Source organism: Kogia breviceps, chromosome 9 (assembly GCF_026419965.1).
Source record: "Kogia breviceps isolate mKogBre1 chromosome 9, mKogBre1 haplotype 1, whole genome shotgun sequence".
NCBI classification, from domain to species: Eukaryota; Metazoa; Chordata; class Mammalia; order Artiodactyla; family Physeteridae; genus Kogia; species Kogia breviceps.
Window position 1 is genome coordinate 100739102 of NC_081318.1, and position 15703 is coordinate 100754804.

General features: G+C 40.5%; 2 protein-coding genes across 5 annotated transcripts in view; one reads left to right on the forward strand and one right to left on the reverse strand.

Annotated features, from left to right (window-relative positions):
- Positions 1-3144: 3144 nt before the first annotated feature.
- MPLKIP (M-phase specific PLK1 interacting protein) lies at positions 3145-5364 on the reverse strand. The gene is made up of 2 exons (XM_059074325.2): positions 4654-5364; positions 3145-3657 (listed from the first exon to the last, which is right to left on the reverse strand). The coding sequence occupies exons 1-2, from the start codon at positions 4990-4992 to the stop codon at positions 3457-3459; spliced, it is 540 nt and encodes a 179-aa protein (XP_058930308.1). The 5' UTR covers positions 4993-5364; the 3' UTR covers positions 3145-3456.
- A 65-nt stretch (positions 5365-5429) lies between these two features.
- SUGCT (succinyl-CoA:glutarate-CoA transferase) overlaps positions 5430-15703 on the forward strand; it is an 827778-nt gene continuing 817504 nt past the window's right edge. For 2 of the 4 annotated variants that reach the window (XM_067042879.1, XM_067042881.1), the window contains exon 1: positions 5442-5577. Coding sequence is in view for 1 of the 4 variants with exons in the window: in XM_067042878.1 (XP_066898979.1) it covers positions 5478-5577 (100 nt within the window). In the remaining 3 variants the exon portion in view is untranslated. Of the gene's footprint in view, positions 5578-15703 lie in introns of all 4 variants that reach the window. The other 2 variants (XM_067042878.1, XM_067042880.1) reach the window with 2 other exon arrangements.

The following is a 15703-nucleotide window of genomic DNA, read 5'->3' on the forward strand; positions in this document are numbered from 1 at the left end:
CAGTAAAATCCACAATATATTTCTGTTAATTTAAACTAAACACATAGTAGGAATGAAAAATAAAACAGGGAAATGGCTCAGAGACAATAAGCAGGAGACTTGGGCCAAGTAAAAAATTAATATGGATTTATAGAATCTAATAATGAACTGGCAAAGGATAATAAAAATGTTTCTCCTAAGAATCTGAAAAATGCTCTAGAAAATATAAAAATCATGAACTTACCTCTGAAATATGATCTTTTAACTTTAAGAAGTAAGGTTAATATGTCAGAAAGAAACATGGAAACTTTAACTTATTCTTCCTTGAAATCATGCAAATTATGCTATTAAGACAGGTTTGAGACATATTCATCAGGTTCTTTATCATTATTGAAAATGGGGAAAAGACAGTTTGCTTGACAGCAGATTCACCAAAACCCATCATGCTTGCATACCAATCTTAAATATTCTAAGATAAATGAGGCAAGCAACTTTTTCATTGTTTCCTAAAAATAAAGTGCTTTTCCCTTCATATTATGTTCTTGCTCTCTGCTTTCACATGATTCACCCACAGGAAAAATGATTTTTTGAATAGTCAGGAGACAAAAAAGGCAAGGCCTATAAACAAATCACTATCTCCCTACTTGACAACACATCTGAGTTCTGAATATCTCCACATGGGCCAACATAACTCATTTCTAGGACCACACTTCACCTGTGATGAAAATACATTAACTTCCACCGTACTTCCTTGGGCAGTCAGAAAGGTCTGCTTGAGTTCAAAGGGCAGGGACATAACTCTATATCTGGACGAGGTAGAGGCAAGGTTCTGGAAGAGTCTGAGGGACCTGAAATATTTTTGGCATCATTTTTGAAAAACACAACCTGCCATAGGTTTCTTGTCAAGTGGAAGAAGGGTAATTATGAAAAGGCAGAAGGGAAAAAAACGAGAACTGGCATAATCCACTGATCATGGAAATGTTCTTCAAGCACATCATTTTAACTAAAGAGTGCATTTGGGATTTGAGGATCTGGATCAAAATCCCCTTAAAGCTATCTTTGCCTTTACAGTTAAATACTCCCAAAAGTATAAACACCCGTGTTTGAAAACCCAGCTATAGATTATACTTCCATTCTTTAATTATATGAATATTTAAGATGCATACTTAACTATAAATTTCCCTAACAGTTATTTAGCATCTCTGCGGAGGTAAAAATGTGTATTCTGGAACAATTTAAAAAATCATTTTTCATTTAAAAGAATGATCAACTCCTTTCACTCAGCTAAACAAAAATAGGCTAGTAATATAAACAAACCAATATCAATGTCAAAAGACCTTTGATAACTATATACACTACCAACCAGAGCAATAAAGCAAGGTATCTTTCCTGAGGACAAAAATGTTTCTCTTAAAATCAGAAAGGTCAGACCTCTGGAAGATGTTGGTAACTTGGGAGAAGAGAAATTTTACATTTAGTTGTTTAACATTATACTTATAAAGTAGTAAAATAAAATGCACATAAGCCATTAGAACAATTATAATTTGAATGTTTTCCAAATATGATATGAATACATTAGCATAAAGCCATTCTTGACTTCCTTTTTTATTTTTGCCAATAATCCAGTGATCTCCAAGCAATGGCTTAATAATGATTTCTAAATGTCACTTCTTAGAGATATTTCTTACCTATGAAGTTCAATAAAAGGTATGCAAAAGTATTGTACTTGCTCTAATTTTCATCATACATCATGACCTCAAATCATCTAGAAAGACATAAGAAAATAAGGATATTCCCTTTAAAACATTGGGGGGAAAATGACTATTCTCTTTATATATAGGAGATAAAGGCAGAGCAATATAGTAGTCAGAATCAGAATGTCTGCATCCACTCACCAAATATTTATTAAGCACCTACTACTTTCCAGGCATCATTCTAAGAGCTGAGGATATAGGGGTAAGTGAGAAAGTAACAGCTACCATTTAGAGTGCTTACTATGTGCCAGGCTCTGGCCTAAGAGTTTTCACACATGTAAACCCATTTAATCCTCAAACACAACACCTCTATGACATGGGTACTGTTAATTTTTTCATTTTACATATAAGAAAATTGAGGCACAGAGAAGTTAAATAATTCACCAAACTAGTAACTGGTAGTAGTTGTCCTGGATTTCATGGAGCTTTTATTAATCTAAAATCCTTCCCTTCTCATTTTGTTTTGCCTCTGTGAAAAGACCATGTACAAATAGAAGTGGTTATGGCTCAAATAGGTGGTGTAACCTTTCCACTTTTAAAGCTTTCTTTCTGGGAATGTTTAAACAAAATTTTAGCTATACTTTCATCATATATTGTGACCCTAAAATATCTAAAAAGCCTGAATGTTTTAAGACTTGATTTTGTTTAAATAGTTGGGGCAAATGAAAATCCCCAACATTTTCATTTTTCTCCCCATTACTGTAGGTATAGGTACATAGCATTTCTTCCTTTGGAAAGCCTTTCTTTAATCCAGGGAGGCCTGGTGGAGCTGAAGATCCTGGGACCCTGCCTCATTGTAGGGGTGAATCCATGTCCAAGCTAATCATGCCACACTGCCTTGATCATAGTTATTGGATCAAGACTCTAAAATATGACCTAAGCATGGCCAATCTGTCTTCACTGAGATTGACAGAGCTGGGAAATGTTCTCTTCACAATGGAAGTGATTTAAGACTGCTGGTAGCCATCTTCCCGGGCCTCAAGAGAAAATGACTCCACAATACTGAGAGATGTGGAGTAGAGAAATTCAGACGCAGAATTCTTTAATATAGCTCTGTAAGAAGTAGGTCTATCCTTGTCCTCTGCAGTTAAGTGAGTATAAAGGGTATGAATACTTTTTTTATTTAAGCTTAAGCGGGTTTCTGTAACTTTCAATCAAGTTTCAATGCATTTTTACAAAAGCATTACATAAAATATGCATGCAGAACAATGGTTATAATATGAATAGAAATCTCCTTTATTCTTTTCCTTTACCCCCTTTCCCTATGAACAAATATAGAACTGTCTACAGGACAAAAGACAGTCTATTTCATTTTCAAAAGTAGTATGCAAAATATATACTTACGAATTCAAACTATGTGATTACAAAGCATTATTTTAATAATTCTTTGGCATATGACAAAAGCACAATATAGCTAGAAAGACAAAATGTTTTATTTTGAAACATTGGAAAAACATTAAAAGACAAATGTCCATTATATAATCAAGAATGTTAAGTATTTGGAAACTGTCAATCTTCTAAGATTGGTAGGCACTTCCAGAGAGCTAAATATTGCAAATTATCCTACCATATGTCTTCTCTAACACCAAAAATGCTTGATATGATGAAGGAAGACACAACTAAGTATTCAAAGTCACCATGTCAGGGTTCAACTTAATTACAAGCAAAAGTTTTGTCCAAGATGTTTCTGACAAATGGAGCTTCCAGTTGAATTTCAGAAATGTTAACAAAAGTATCTTCCTTTTTTGCCTGTGAATGTTTGAGTATTGCTGTATTGTTGGCTTATATCCACTACAGATACTGGTTCTAGGCCAGCCCAAGGGTCTTCAAGCATTGAAGGCTTGAAATAACTTTCCAACTCATTAGACATTCTCTTTTCTCTACCACGCCCTGATCCAAATGGTGTAGATGTCCTTGGAGAACCCTTTAGAAAAAAAATCATCAGTTAAAAAGGCATTTAGTAGCGGTAACTGGAACTTTTTCTTTAGAGGCTAGAGGGGATCACACTGCTAGTTAAAAGTTGTGTCTTGAACCCAAATATATTCACTTGCAAAGTCCATGCTTCCTTTAATCTAGTGTTTTAAAAAAGTATTTAAACCTATTTGATATACTAATTTATTGATAGTTTTATGCCCACTGTCACCTCAAATCCTTTTGGGTTTCTAATGTAGTAACTTTCCCAAACTATAAACTGGTGATGAAGTAAGAAATTACTTGTATTGTAGTTTTCCCTCAGTATTTCCCTATTGTTTCTGGAAGCAAATTAAACCTTTTTTTTTTTTTTTTTAACCTTACAGCTTCAAAATTTCTAGAGCCCTCCCATCTCATTAGCTCCACACTCAAAGGGATGGGTTTGGTTTAGCATAAGTCGGAAAACTACCAAGCATATTTAAGATGTAAACCACAGAATCCTAGACATACCAGAAAGAAGCCTTAGAGCAGAAGCCAATGTAGTTGAAAAACTAAGGCCAAAAGGGGGAAAAAAAAAAAAAAAAGAAGAAAAAAAAGGGAAAAGGTGCCATCAGTAGGAAGATGGCACTAGCCTGTAACCCTAGAGATGAGCTCTATGCTGGAGATTCATTCGCTTTTTTTCCCCTCCTTAGAGACCGGGGACTCAGAATAATTTACTGCAACGAACTGGCCAGGTCCCTGACGAAGGAGAGGGAATTAGGGAAATCTCCTGTGTTTGAGCGGCAATGTACTGGCTAAAAGCAGGAGGACTATAGAAACAAAGTACAGCTCTGCAACTTCTTAAAGCATTCTAAAGAAAGTTATACTTAACTTCTCTGAGCCTCAGTTTATTCATCTGCGACATGGGGCTAACGATAGTATCTCACTTCATAGAGGATTCAAAATAATCCGATTATTAGTACCATGCCTGCCATACAGTAAGAGCTCGGCAAACGCTGGCTATTATTACCTGGGGGTGGGTCTGCTGCTGCCCTGGGGAGTAGCCGAATTGCTGCTGGGACCCCGCGGGGGACTTGGAGTAGTTGCCAGGGTAGCCGCCAGGGGACGGAGACCCGAACCGGCCCCCAGGGAAGCTGCCGCCGTGTCGCGGAGAGTGGCTGCTCCCGTAGGGCCTAGACCTGGGCCCGTACGGCGGCGTGTGATGTGGACTCCCGTACCCGTCCCGCGGGGATGGCGGCCGCGCTCCGCCTCCGCCCGGGGTACCCCGGAAGCTGCTCCCGCTTCCCCAACCTCCTACACCCGGGCCGGGGCAAGGAGGAGTCGGGGGTCGGAAATTCTGTCGGTGCATCTCAAAAGACGAAGACGAAGCCCTCACTGACGCGTTCTCCCGCCGGAACTGTCGCGACCAACCGTTTACAGACACTTGGTGGTCCTTCACCAAATCAGTCCTCCGCCCGTCAGCACCAGAGAGCACATTGGTTCCGGCCTCACAAAGGTTCCTCTGGGGCGGCGGGATAAGTAGGTTATCGAATTGGGTACAGATTCATCTGATTTAAGTGAAGGAAGGAAGAAGAAAAAGGATAAAGGAAAGGGCGAATCCCGGGCCCCAGCAATGGCCTTTGCAGTCTCGTGGGCTTTGGTTGCCACTGACTGACGGACTAGACGCCTGCCGAGCGGATGGCGGGGGGCCCGGAGCGCTCTGCAGGGCCGAGCCCCTCCCACCTGGCGTGGGGCGGGGACTGAGGTGTCCGCGGGTGCCCCCAGTGGCTGCGGGTCGCGCGTGCGCTTCGTTCTACCCTCACGCGGGGAGCGAGGATTTCAGAGGGGTGCGCGATGCTGGCGACGCTGGCGAAGGTCGCGGCTCTGCGGAGAACCGGCCTTCTCTCCCGCCGGAGCGGCGGGAGGGGGCTGTGGACCGGCCGCCCGCAGTCAGGTATCCTCCGAGACTCGGTCCGGGCGGCGAAAGGGACCCCAGCCCCAGCCTCCCCACTCCGGCGGCATCCCGAGGAGAGCACCGCGCTTTCCAGAAGTATCCGCTGCCCCCGCCGCCCGCCCTTTGGCCTTTCGCGTCTCCCCTTGCCCTGGCTCCGCGGTCGCCCCGGCGTCCGGGCCTGGGTCCGGCCCCTGCCCGGTCCTACTGGGCGGACTCGCCTCTCTCCCTTACTCGTCCCCCCTCGTCCCCCAAGTTTAAATACCTTGAAAAATACACCCCCAGCCACATTTCAGGAAGGGTTTCAGACTGCACTTTAAATAGCTCGGGGGCGAGGCTGTGCTCCCAGAGGCCGGACTTTACTCCCTTCCTTGTTCTTGTTAAATGCAAGCGGGTAAGCGAGTTGGTTAGGAAGCAGAGAGCCTGATTTTCAAAAGGAGCAACATTTGGCTAAAGCTCTTAAAATAATGGTCGTTTCACAGACTTGGTTAAAATGAAAAGTGTGATCATTCAAGAATGGCCCCGATGTATAAACCCACCTTTGTACCGAATACCTGTCTCAAAATTTTATTTAGAAGATGAAATTTAGATTTACTAGAGTTTTCTAGAACTTTCTTTACACGCTCCGAATCTGGGAATGATAGTCCACTGTGAGTCTTGAAATCATCTTGTAGGAAACAGAATCTTAAAGAATTTTCGGACTCATTTAATCATAGCCTAATGGTTAGCCTGGACCTGTGCTTTTCAGCCTGTGAACCTTCTTGCAGGCGCCACTCCTCACTGTCCATTTGACACGTTCTGTGACGTGGCAAGGCGAAGAATGTGATGTTTTCTCAGCTTCCGTCCTTGATGAATGGAGATACACGCACACTTCGCTGTTGTTGTTTGTTCTGAGGGAATTCGGTTCATCAAGCTTTTCTTTAGACACAAGTTGTAGAATCAGTCAAGGCAGGATAATGCCATCAAGGTTTTGTGGTGCAGTTAAGGCCCGGGGATCCCAGATTATATTCACTTTATTATATACTTTTGTCCTGGCCAAAGCTAAGCACCTTTCTGGACATTGTCTTTGGTGCTTAGCTTAATGCCTGGTCATTGAGCTGTCAGATATTTATTGAATGAATGAGTGGTTCACATCATATTGGTCAGTGATTCTCACCTATAATACCCCCTTTAATATCATCAACTAATCTACATTTTGGGGGGAGGGAGCAGGAAAATGAGGCTGGCAGGGATCAAAATTACCTTTGTTAATTTTTTTTTTTTTTTTTTTTTTTTTTTTTTTGCGGTATGTGGGCCTCTCACTGTTGTGGCCTCTCCCGTTGCGGAGCACAGGCTCCGGACGCGCAGGCCTAGCGGCCATGGCTCACGGGCTTAGTTGCTCCGCGGCATGTGGGATCTTCCCGGACCAGGGCACGAACCCGTGTCTCCTGCATCGGCAGGCGGATTCTCAACCACTGCGCCACCAGGGAAGCCCACCTTTGTTAATTTTTAAATAACTGGCAAATGTTTTGCAGAATTGAGTGAAGTACTGTGAGTTGTCATTTTACTTGCCTTACACTTCTGGAATGCTCTTTCCTATAGTGATACAGTGCTATCTTCTACACATATGAACTTGCATTAGAAATGGGGGAGGTAGATTTTGACAGGTAAATTGCACATGACAGTGTGCCTGTCATCATGTTTTCAGGTATATATGAGGATTGAGGGAGAGTACATAATTATATGAAAACTCCAGATTCCACTTGGATCACTTCTGAGAATAGGCAACTTGCCTTTTCACAGATGAGAAATTGTCCAAGAAAAGTGAAGTGACTTGCTTGAATTCACATGGGACCAGAACTCAGGCTTCTTGAATCCCAGGCAGTTGTCTTTTTTCCTAAGTAAAGAAATATGAATTGACACTCAGTCCGTCCTTTGAAAAATGCAATAGATAAATAGGCATGTAAAATTCTGATAGTGGTACCGCATAGCATATTATTTTAGATATTTAGAGATTAGTAGATACAACCTTAGTATTGAACTTTTGTGAATGTAGCTAGAATCTTCCTGAGTATTATTAACCTGGGAATTGCAGTCTGGCTGCCTGAACTGGTGGGTCTGAGGTCCCCAGATACATACTTGTGTTGGTTATTTATATGGTGGTGAGTTCAGGGGAAGAGAGATGAAGGAAGTTTCATGTTGCATTACCTGGAAATAGAAAAGTGAAATGGGATGATGTATATGAGAGTTTGGTGGCTGCCCCACGAACGAAGTCTGAGTCCTGTGGAGAGAAAAGAGCACGTTAACATTCTTGTGAGTCACACAGGTATTGTTCCCACAAAAAGAGAATTGCAGCACTCTTCAGGGAGGACCAGCATTAGAAAACAGGATCCTCGGTAGGATAGTGCTTTTATTGAAGACACTGTTAGTGGCTAGGTGCTGTCTTCAAGTGACATTGTACACAGAAGACATCAACAGGCAAAACATCAAGGAACTTCCTCAGTACCTGTGAGTTATATGGGGAGCCCCCAGATTAACTGGTTAACTTTGTGGTGGTGCATGTTTTATAAGTTTTACATGAATACAAGTAAGAGTACCACTAAGGAAATTTAAGTGTAAGTGAAAATGGGGCCTTGTCCATTTCTGTAAGACCGAGGTTATGTTATTTGGGTTACCTAAGATTTTTTGGTGTGTCTTTTTTCAGTAGATTAAACAAATTTTTTTTTTTTTTTTGTAGTGCCTTTATGAGAGCAGATGGCCTTGTGTTTGAAGCAGGAATTGGGGTCTCATAGCTGCTCCCTGTGTCCCCTACTTAACTGCCTCCCTGAAAAGACACTTCTGGGGCACTGCTGAGGAATTCCTAGGGCTCTCCAGAAAGGCTTTGAAAGCCAGTATTTTAGGTAGCTGTCAGGTATTAATGAGTGCTGCGAAAGTAAATACTTTGGTTAGTTTTACTACTTATTACCAAGGAGTAAATATTTTCATGTTTCTGCGTGGTCAGGGCTTTCTAAGCCAAGGAAACTAGAGCCTGGGTTAAAGGGCAAGCCTTGGAAGTTAAAGGATGACTGAAATGATGGTTAGAGAACTCTCAGGAAGTTTATGTTTATATTTCAAAGAGGTATAAAACTCAGAGCCTTGGAGACATTCCCAAGATTGAGATTGTAAACCCAGGGAAGTTTATCTTTCCCCCTGGAGACATTTATTTATATTCCAAAGGGTTAGAACCCAGGGACCATCCCCTTTTCTTCCGAAGGAGAATTTGCTTACATTAGGGAGATAAGCTTTCTCTGCTTTTCTTGGGGGAAGGTGGCTGCTGGGCAGCTGTCCCATACAAACTAATAGATTTATAATTTGGGGGACCTTTCCTGTGGTTCAATCCTTGTATGTGCATGCCTAGTCCACCAGCTCTCATGACGCCTGTGGCATATTAGGTGTGTGAAAAATGGTGTATTTCTTGATGTAAGTAATAATAACTGATCTCTGCTTCAAAAACCTCATGTTTTTGAATACATAGATATTAAAAACGTTTATATATATACATACATATATATATATATATATATATTTTTTTTTTTTTTTGCCACGCCGCACGGCCTATAGAATCTTAGTTCCCTGACCAGGGATCGAACCTGTGCCCCGCTGCGTTGGAAACACAGAGTCTTAACCACTGAACCACCAGGGAAGACCCCCCCCCCCCCCCAAAATGTATTTTTGATGAAGAAAGCACTTCTTAGGACAGAAGAATGTATTTAATAGTTTCTATGTATAGGAATTTTTGTTCCGATTTTAGTGTATGTGCTGCTGAAGGGAGCCCTAGAAGTGTTTGTACAGTCATACCTCGGTAGCTGCAGGGGATTGGTTCCAGGAACCCTCTTTGGATACCAGAAACTGAGGGTGCTCAAGTCCCTTACTATATAAAATGGTTTAGTATTTGCATATAACTACACAACCTGTGTATACCTAAAATCATCTCCATATTACTTATAATATTTGATACAATATAAATGATCTGTAAATAGTTGACAGTGCGGTGCAACTGCTATGTAAACAGTTGTGGGAGGTGCAGCATATTCAAATCGTACTTTTTGGAATTTCTTGGCATTTTTTTTCTCCCAAATATTTTCGGTACACTGCTGGTTGAGTCTGCAGTTGGGGAACCCACAGATACAGAGGGCCTACTGTATGTATACTTAGAGCATAAGCTTTATCTTAATATTTCCTAAAGCCTTTCAGGTTACCTCAGTTTTCCTTATATAGGTTCTGTTGTCAGCTGTTCCATGTTGAAGACTGTCAGTTGTAGAAAAGTAAAGGCATCTCTGGGATTGATTAGCTCATTTACTGATAAGGTGAGGCCTGCCTTGAATGCAGTAGACCACTTAACTATCACTTATGTAATGATCTAATTGATAAAGCAGGTATTAGAAGTAACTTGTTTTCGCCTCTGAGAGCCAAACTACTGTTAATGATCTTCTTTTCAATTCTAAGTATGTCTCCACCATCCACAGTAGTCAAGCACAGGTGAAAAGTATTATATATGTTTATTTCTTTTAGACTAATATTCTTCACCCATGTGTAATGCAAGCGTTAATGCATTAACTCACACAAAAGTTTTCATTGAAAATAATAAAATTGTTGACAGAATACTTTGACATGAAGAAAAATGTAAGAGTATGATTAATCTTTTCCAGACACAAATTTTTTTTTTTTTCGGTACGCGGGCCTCTCACTGTTGTGGCCTCTCCCGTTGCGGAGCACAGGGTCCGGACGCGCAGGCTCCGCGGCCATGGCTCACGGGCCCAGCCGCTCCGCGGCACGTGGGATCTTCCCGGACCAGGGCACGAACCCGCGTCCCCCGCATCGGCAGGCGGACTCTCAACCACTGCGTCACCAGGGAAGCCCCAAATGTTTGTTTTAAAATGAGTAAGTAAAATTTTAATGTTGCTAGAACTGGTATCTTTGTAGTTTTCCAATTGTAAAAACAATACGTACCTTTTGTAGAAAACCTGAAATATTTAGGAAAACAGAAGGCAAGAAAAAATATTAGTCTCTTATCTAAGAAGCAAATACTTAATATATAAATAGAAAAAAAATAAGCCTCACATACTTTAAATCGGAAAATAAAAGCTTTTTAAAAGGGAAAACCAACTATACATGAGTATTTATATAATGTGGGGTTGGAAAAACATGATACGTGTACAGAAAAGAGTTAACATAGCAGGCCTCAGGCTGCTATCTTTAGAAAGACCTTCTTACAAGTGTGGCCTTTGGCATCTGGGAACTTGGCGCTGGAACTGCCTCCTAATTAATAAGGGCGCCTAGATGATTTGTACAATCAGTGTGATTTATGGATTTATGGTGAGCACCTGCTTTTCTTCTGGGAGTCCAGAATTTTGGAGTAGGCTGAGCAGAGAGTGCCTATGTGAAAAGCCCTCTATAAAACCTTTGGATTTTGGGTCCGTAATAGACTTCCCTGAGCAGAAACATTGCACATGTTACTGAATTTTTTTGTTGCTGGAGAAAGAAGCAACAAAAGAAGCTTGGCGTGGCCCCTCATGGGAGGGAGGGAACCTAAGAAGCCTGTGCATGGATTTTTCCAGACTCTGCCTGTCTTTTTCACCGACTGAGTGGGTCATATATCATTTTGCTATAATAAACCTTTAGTCATGAATACAACTATGTGCTGAGTCTTTTTAGCAACTCACGGAAGGTGTGGGTAGTCATTTCTTTTACTTTCTGCCTTTGCTGTTGTTTCAGGGTTGAAACAACAGCAAAGGCAGAAAGTAAAAGAAATGATTTTTTGGAAAGTGAAATTCCAAAACCATCCAAAAAACCAAACAGCAGATAAAGAAAAATTACTTTTGCTAATTATGACTCATAAAAGGTTAATATTCTTACTACACGAAGAATCCATACAAATCAATAAGAAAAAAGATAAACATGCCTGTGGAAATAATGGGCCAACAAGAAGAATAGATTATTTTTGAGAAGAAAAAGAGCAAGTATTAAAAACAATGTAATTTCAGAGGTCATTAAATAAATGGAAATTAAAATGGTAGTAGCATGCAAATTTTTAACTTAAATTTACAGCAAACAAGTAAACAATATGCTCCCCAAACCAAGTGATCATATGCAGGCCTATGGAAGATGGTGGAGAACACTGTTTTCATATACTGCTGGTGCCAGCATATGTTAATACTGCCTTTCTGGTGGACGGTTTGATGAAATGTATGAAAAGTTTGAAAGAGTTTATAACATGAACATGGCTAGGTCACCTTAAGACCTTCCCCTGTCCTTGGAAGCATGCTCTTCATTCTCCTTTCTCCATCCCCCAAAACTCTAAAAGCCTTAGAAAATAATTTTTATCTTTACTCCTTAAAGAGAAGTTCCTGGGAGGGTTCGGTAGCCCTTCGCAGAAAGCATCCTAAATTCCCTCTAGACATCTCCTGCTCGTCAGAATTACCCATTGGAAGTAATCATTTCCCTCAAGCACCTGTGATGGCGTTTTGCTGGTTTTCCCTAGTTGGCACAAAGGTCTTGCCTTTGCTCAGTCTTCTCCGGGAGGAGAGCCACCACACCAACACGGAGAAGTTCCAGGGGCCTCTTGGGTTTGTGGGCATTCATATTTGGTAATTCATTGCTGTCATTTGCTCCATGAGTTCCTGCTTCAGCCATTTCTTACCCTCTGAGTAGTTCATTTCAGGCTGGCCCTTTAAGGAGGCCTGAACACTGACGTTTTTTTCTCTGGCTTCCTGACTTTTGATTGTGAATCCTATAACTATAAATTGATTTATAAAGTCTGTAAGTTGGTGCTGTTTTCCACCTTTCCACGTGCCAGTCTGTAGCAGTGGTCTTTCTCCTAAATGACTTTTGAAAGGCAATTCATTGCATATTTTAAGTTCATATTTAAAAGTTTTTATCACAAGTAAATTTTACAAGAACGAAGATGAGGGTAAGAGCTGTAATGTGTAAGGAATATGTTTTCCTTCTGGCCAGTGGGAGAAGGCTTATCATGAAAGAAGGCTTATTTTTAGGAAAAAATACAGATGAAAGTGGAAGACCTGGAAATTGATTTCTTTAAATGATTCATTTCTTACAAAAGTCTTCACATATCTCAGTTTGAAGACTGCTGCTAACAGTGAAACAACCTACCCCTGAAATGGACTTTCCAGCTGTTGGCTTTGATGCTCTGCGATCGCTTAGGCGCTACCATTTTTCCTCCTCCAATGCTTGGTTTCTTCATTGGTCAGGATAGGCTAGATGGGGTGGTGGTACAAATTAGCCTACAATCTCAGTGGCTTAATACAATAAAACATCTTTCTTACACATATAGCTACACTATTTGAAAATTGTAGCTTCCAAGGTCACTGCGGCAGGGGTATAGAAGCTTGGAGGATTTCGTGGGATGCCTTTAAGGATCAGGGCTGGAATTAGCTTGTGTTTCATTGGCCAGGCCCCCAGCATTTGGGCCCGAGCTAATTGCAGGAGAAGCTGGGAAATGCAGAAGAGCATGCAGGGATTTGGGATTCATGCTGATTTGTGCTTTGGCTGTGGCATGCTTTACCTGTCATTCAAAAACCCTTTATCTGGTCCTTTCCCACTGTTCTTCCTGTAAATTTCTCAAGTTTTCATTAAAATAGTAGCATCCAACAGTTTAAAAACCTGTTTGATTGCAAATCCCATAGTAATAGCCAAGTCCTTGCAAGAGAAGGGCAATTCCCAAGAAACTGAATGTCAATGGAAGGTGAATTATAAATTATTATAAGTTACTATCCATCTAGCTATTGTTCCCTGGTTGTCTCTAAATGGTGTAATTGCCTTGTAACTTTGGCAGCACTTCCACAGTACCTTTTTACAACTCAAAATTTTTAGGTTCCCTGGAATGTTTTCCAGTGGATTCTAATGTTCCAAGTACTCTAAACTTCTAAAATTACCTTCCAAATTATACTATTAGGAACAGAGCTTCTTGCAAGACTTTTAACCTGTGCTAAAAAGAAAATATCCTGCTAACGATTCTAAATAAAGCTTTGAAGAGATATCCATCTACTGTCTCACTCCTGAGTTCTGGTAGTTAAGTTCTCTGTAAAACATCAAATTAAGAAATCATTTTGGTGTATATCACATGTTGTATTTCATAGTGATATTCGATCAGTTTGTTTTATGACGACTTTTTTAAAAAAATGTCTCAGTAGTTGACTAGTACAGTGGGGGAGGGATGCCATTATTGCTGTCACACAGATGAGCCACTTTTGTGGGCATCTGTCTATTATATCTACTCTGGTGCTGCTGAAGTTTATTTGTGTCGTGGAAACCTTAGGGCCAAATACCAGGGGAGTTCCTAGAAGCAGCTCTGGCAAGCATAGATTTGATGGCAGCTTCATCATAGTTATACTGCTTTGCATGGTTACTCAGCTATGATCATCATAATAGCTTTCCATCCTAGAGGCCAAATAAGTTAGAGCAATATACAAGCTGCTCAATATATCTTAACAAATTACGTTATAATAGATGCTCTTTTCAACTGTTCTTCTTCCCCGTAATCAGCCTATTCTGGTCTTTCACAAACAGGCAAAATATGGTTGTAGATATCTTTTTAAAGTATAGAGTATTGAGAATCATATATGTTATTTTCTGTTCTTTGAAATAATCATGAGTCATGTGTTTTTCTTTTGTTTTCAAATCTGGATTATCGGGCTTCCCTGGTGGCGCAGTGGTTGCGGGTCCGCCTGCCGATGCGGGGGACGCGGGTTCGTGCCCCGGTCTGGGAGGGTCCCACGTGCCGCGGAGCGGCTGGGCCCGTGAGCCATGGCCGCTGAGCCTGCGGGTCCGTAGCCTGTGCTCTGCAACGGGAGAGGTCACGGCAGTGAGAGGCCCGTGTGCCACAAAAAAAAAAAAAAAAAAAAAAAAAAAAAAAAAAATCTGGATTATCTACTTAATAGGTATTGTGACTGTATAATACAATGATGACGATGATGATAATGACAATTGTTGATGTTTAGTGAGCATTTACCATGTGCCAGGAAGTGTACTAAGCACTTTACATATAACATTTCATTGAATCCTTGCAAACTCTATGATATCGGTGTTTCAAATGAGGAAACTGAAGCTCAGAGAAGTGAAGTTACCTTGGTCAAGGTCACTAGGGTAGTAAGTAGTGAAGCAGAGAATTAAATCCAGTCAGTCTCCAGGGTTTATGCTCCTAACTGTTTAAAACTCATTAATTGATTTTGACTTAAATGTGCTCTAGAAGTCCTTTCTGTTTATCTTCTCAGATAATGAAAGTAAAATTCTATTGCCTGATGTTAAATTAATTCATTTGAAAAGTTTTGTGTCATTAAACAAAATTTATTATGGTTGTGAGTTGATATTGATAGAGGAATATAGACTTCTCTTTATAGATTTATAATGAAATGAGATTTATGGGTTGAAGAGACCTCTAAATATATTTCCTGCATCATTTGAAATAAAACAAGGGCTCCAAAAGAGATGAGTACATAAGACCAGTAGTTTTGGAGTCTTATGTAACATAAAGAATTACTTGTCCATTCATTCCTAATGATGCCAAAATATCTTCTCACGTTTGAGGTCTTTTTCTATGTTTTATTTTCTCTAAAATATCTTGTTTTCTCTCTCATTTTGTTCTTTGTGTTTTCACTTTTTGATTTTCCTTTGTCTTTTTCTTTTTGCTGATTATACACTTAATCACAATTAAACAAAATTACAGAAATAAATAACTTAGCTAGTGAAAGTTCTCCATAAATTCTTACCCCAAGATTTAACCACCAGTAGAATTTTATGAATGCTCCTAGAAATACCAACATGTATTATTAATATTATTATGTATCTTTACAAATATAGGATCATATTATACATTCTGTTCTACAACTTGATTTATTTTTAAATTTAGGAATATATCTTGGGCTTCCCTGGTGGCGCAGTGGTTGAGAGTCCGCCTGCCGATGCAGGGGACATGGGTTCGTGCCCCGGTCCGGGAAGATCCCACATGCTGCGGAGCGGCTGGGCCCGTGAGCCATGGCCTCTGAGCCTGCGCGTCCGGAACCTGTGCTCTGCAATGGGAGAGGCCACAGCAGTGAGAGGCCCGCGTACCGCAAAAAAAAAAAAAAAAAAAAAAAAAAAGGAATATATCTTGGTG

Coding starts and splice junctions, on each gene's coding strand:
- MPLKIP (XM_059074325.2), bottom strand. CDS start 4,992: ATGCACCGACAGAATTTCCGACCCCCGACTCCTCCTTGCCCCGGCCCG. Junction 3,658..4,653: donor AGCAGCAGACCCACCCCCAG/GTAATAATAGCC, acceptor TTTTTTCTAAAG/GGTTCTCCAAGGACATCTAC.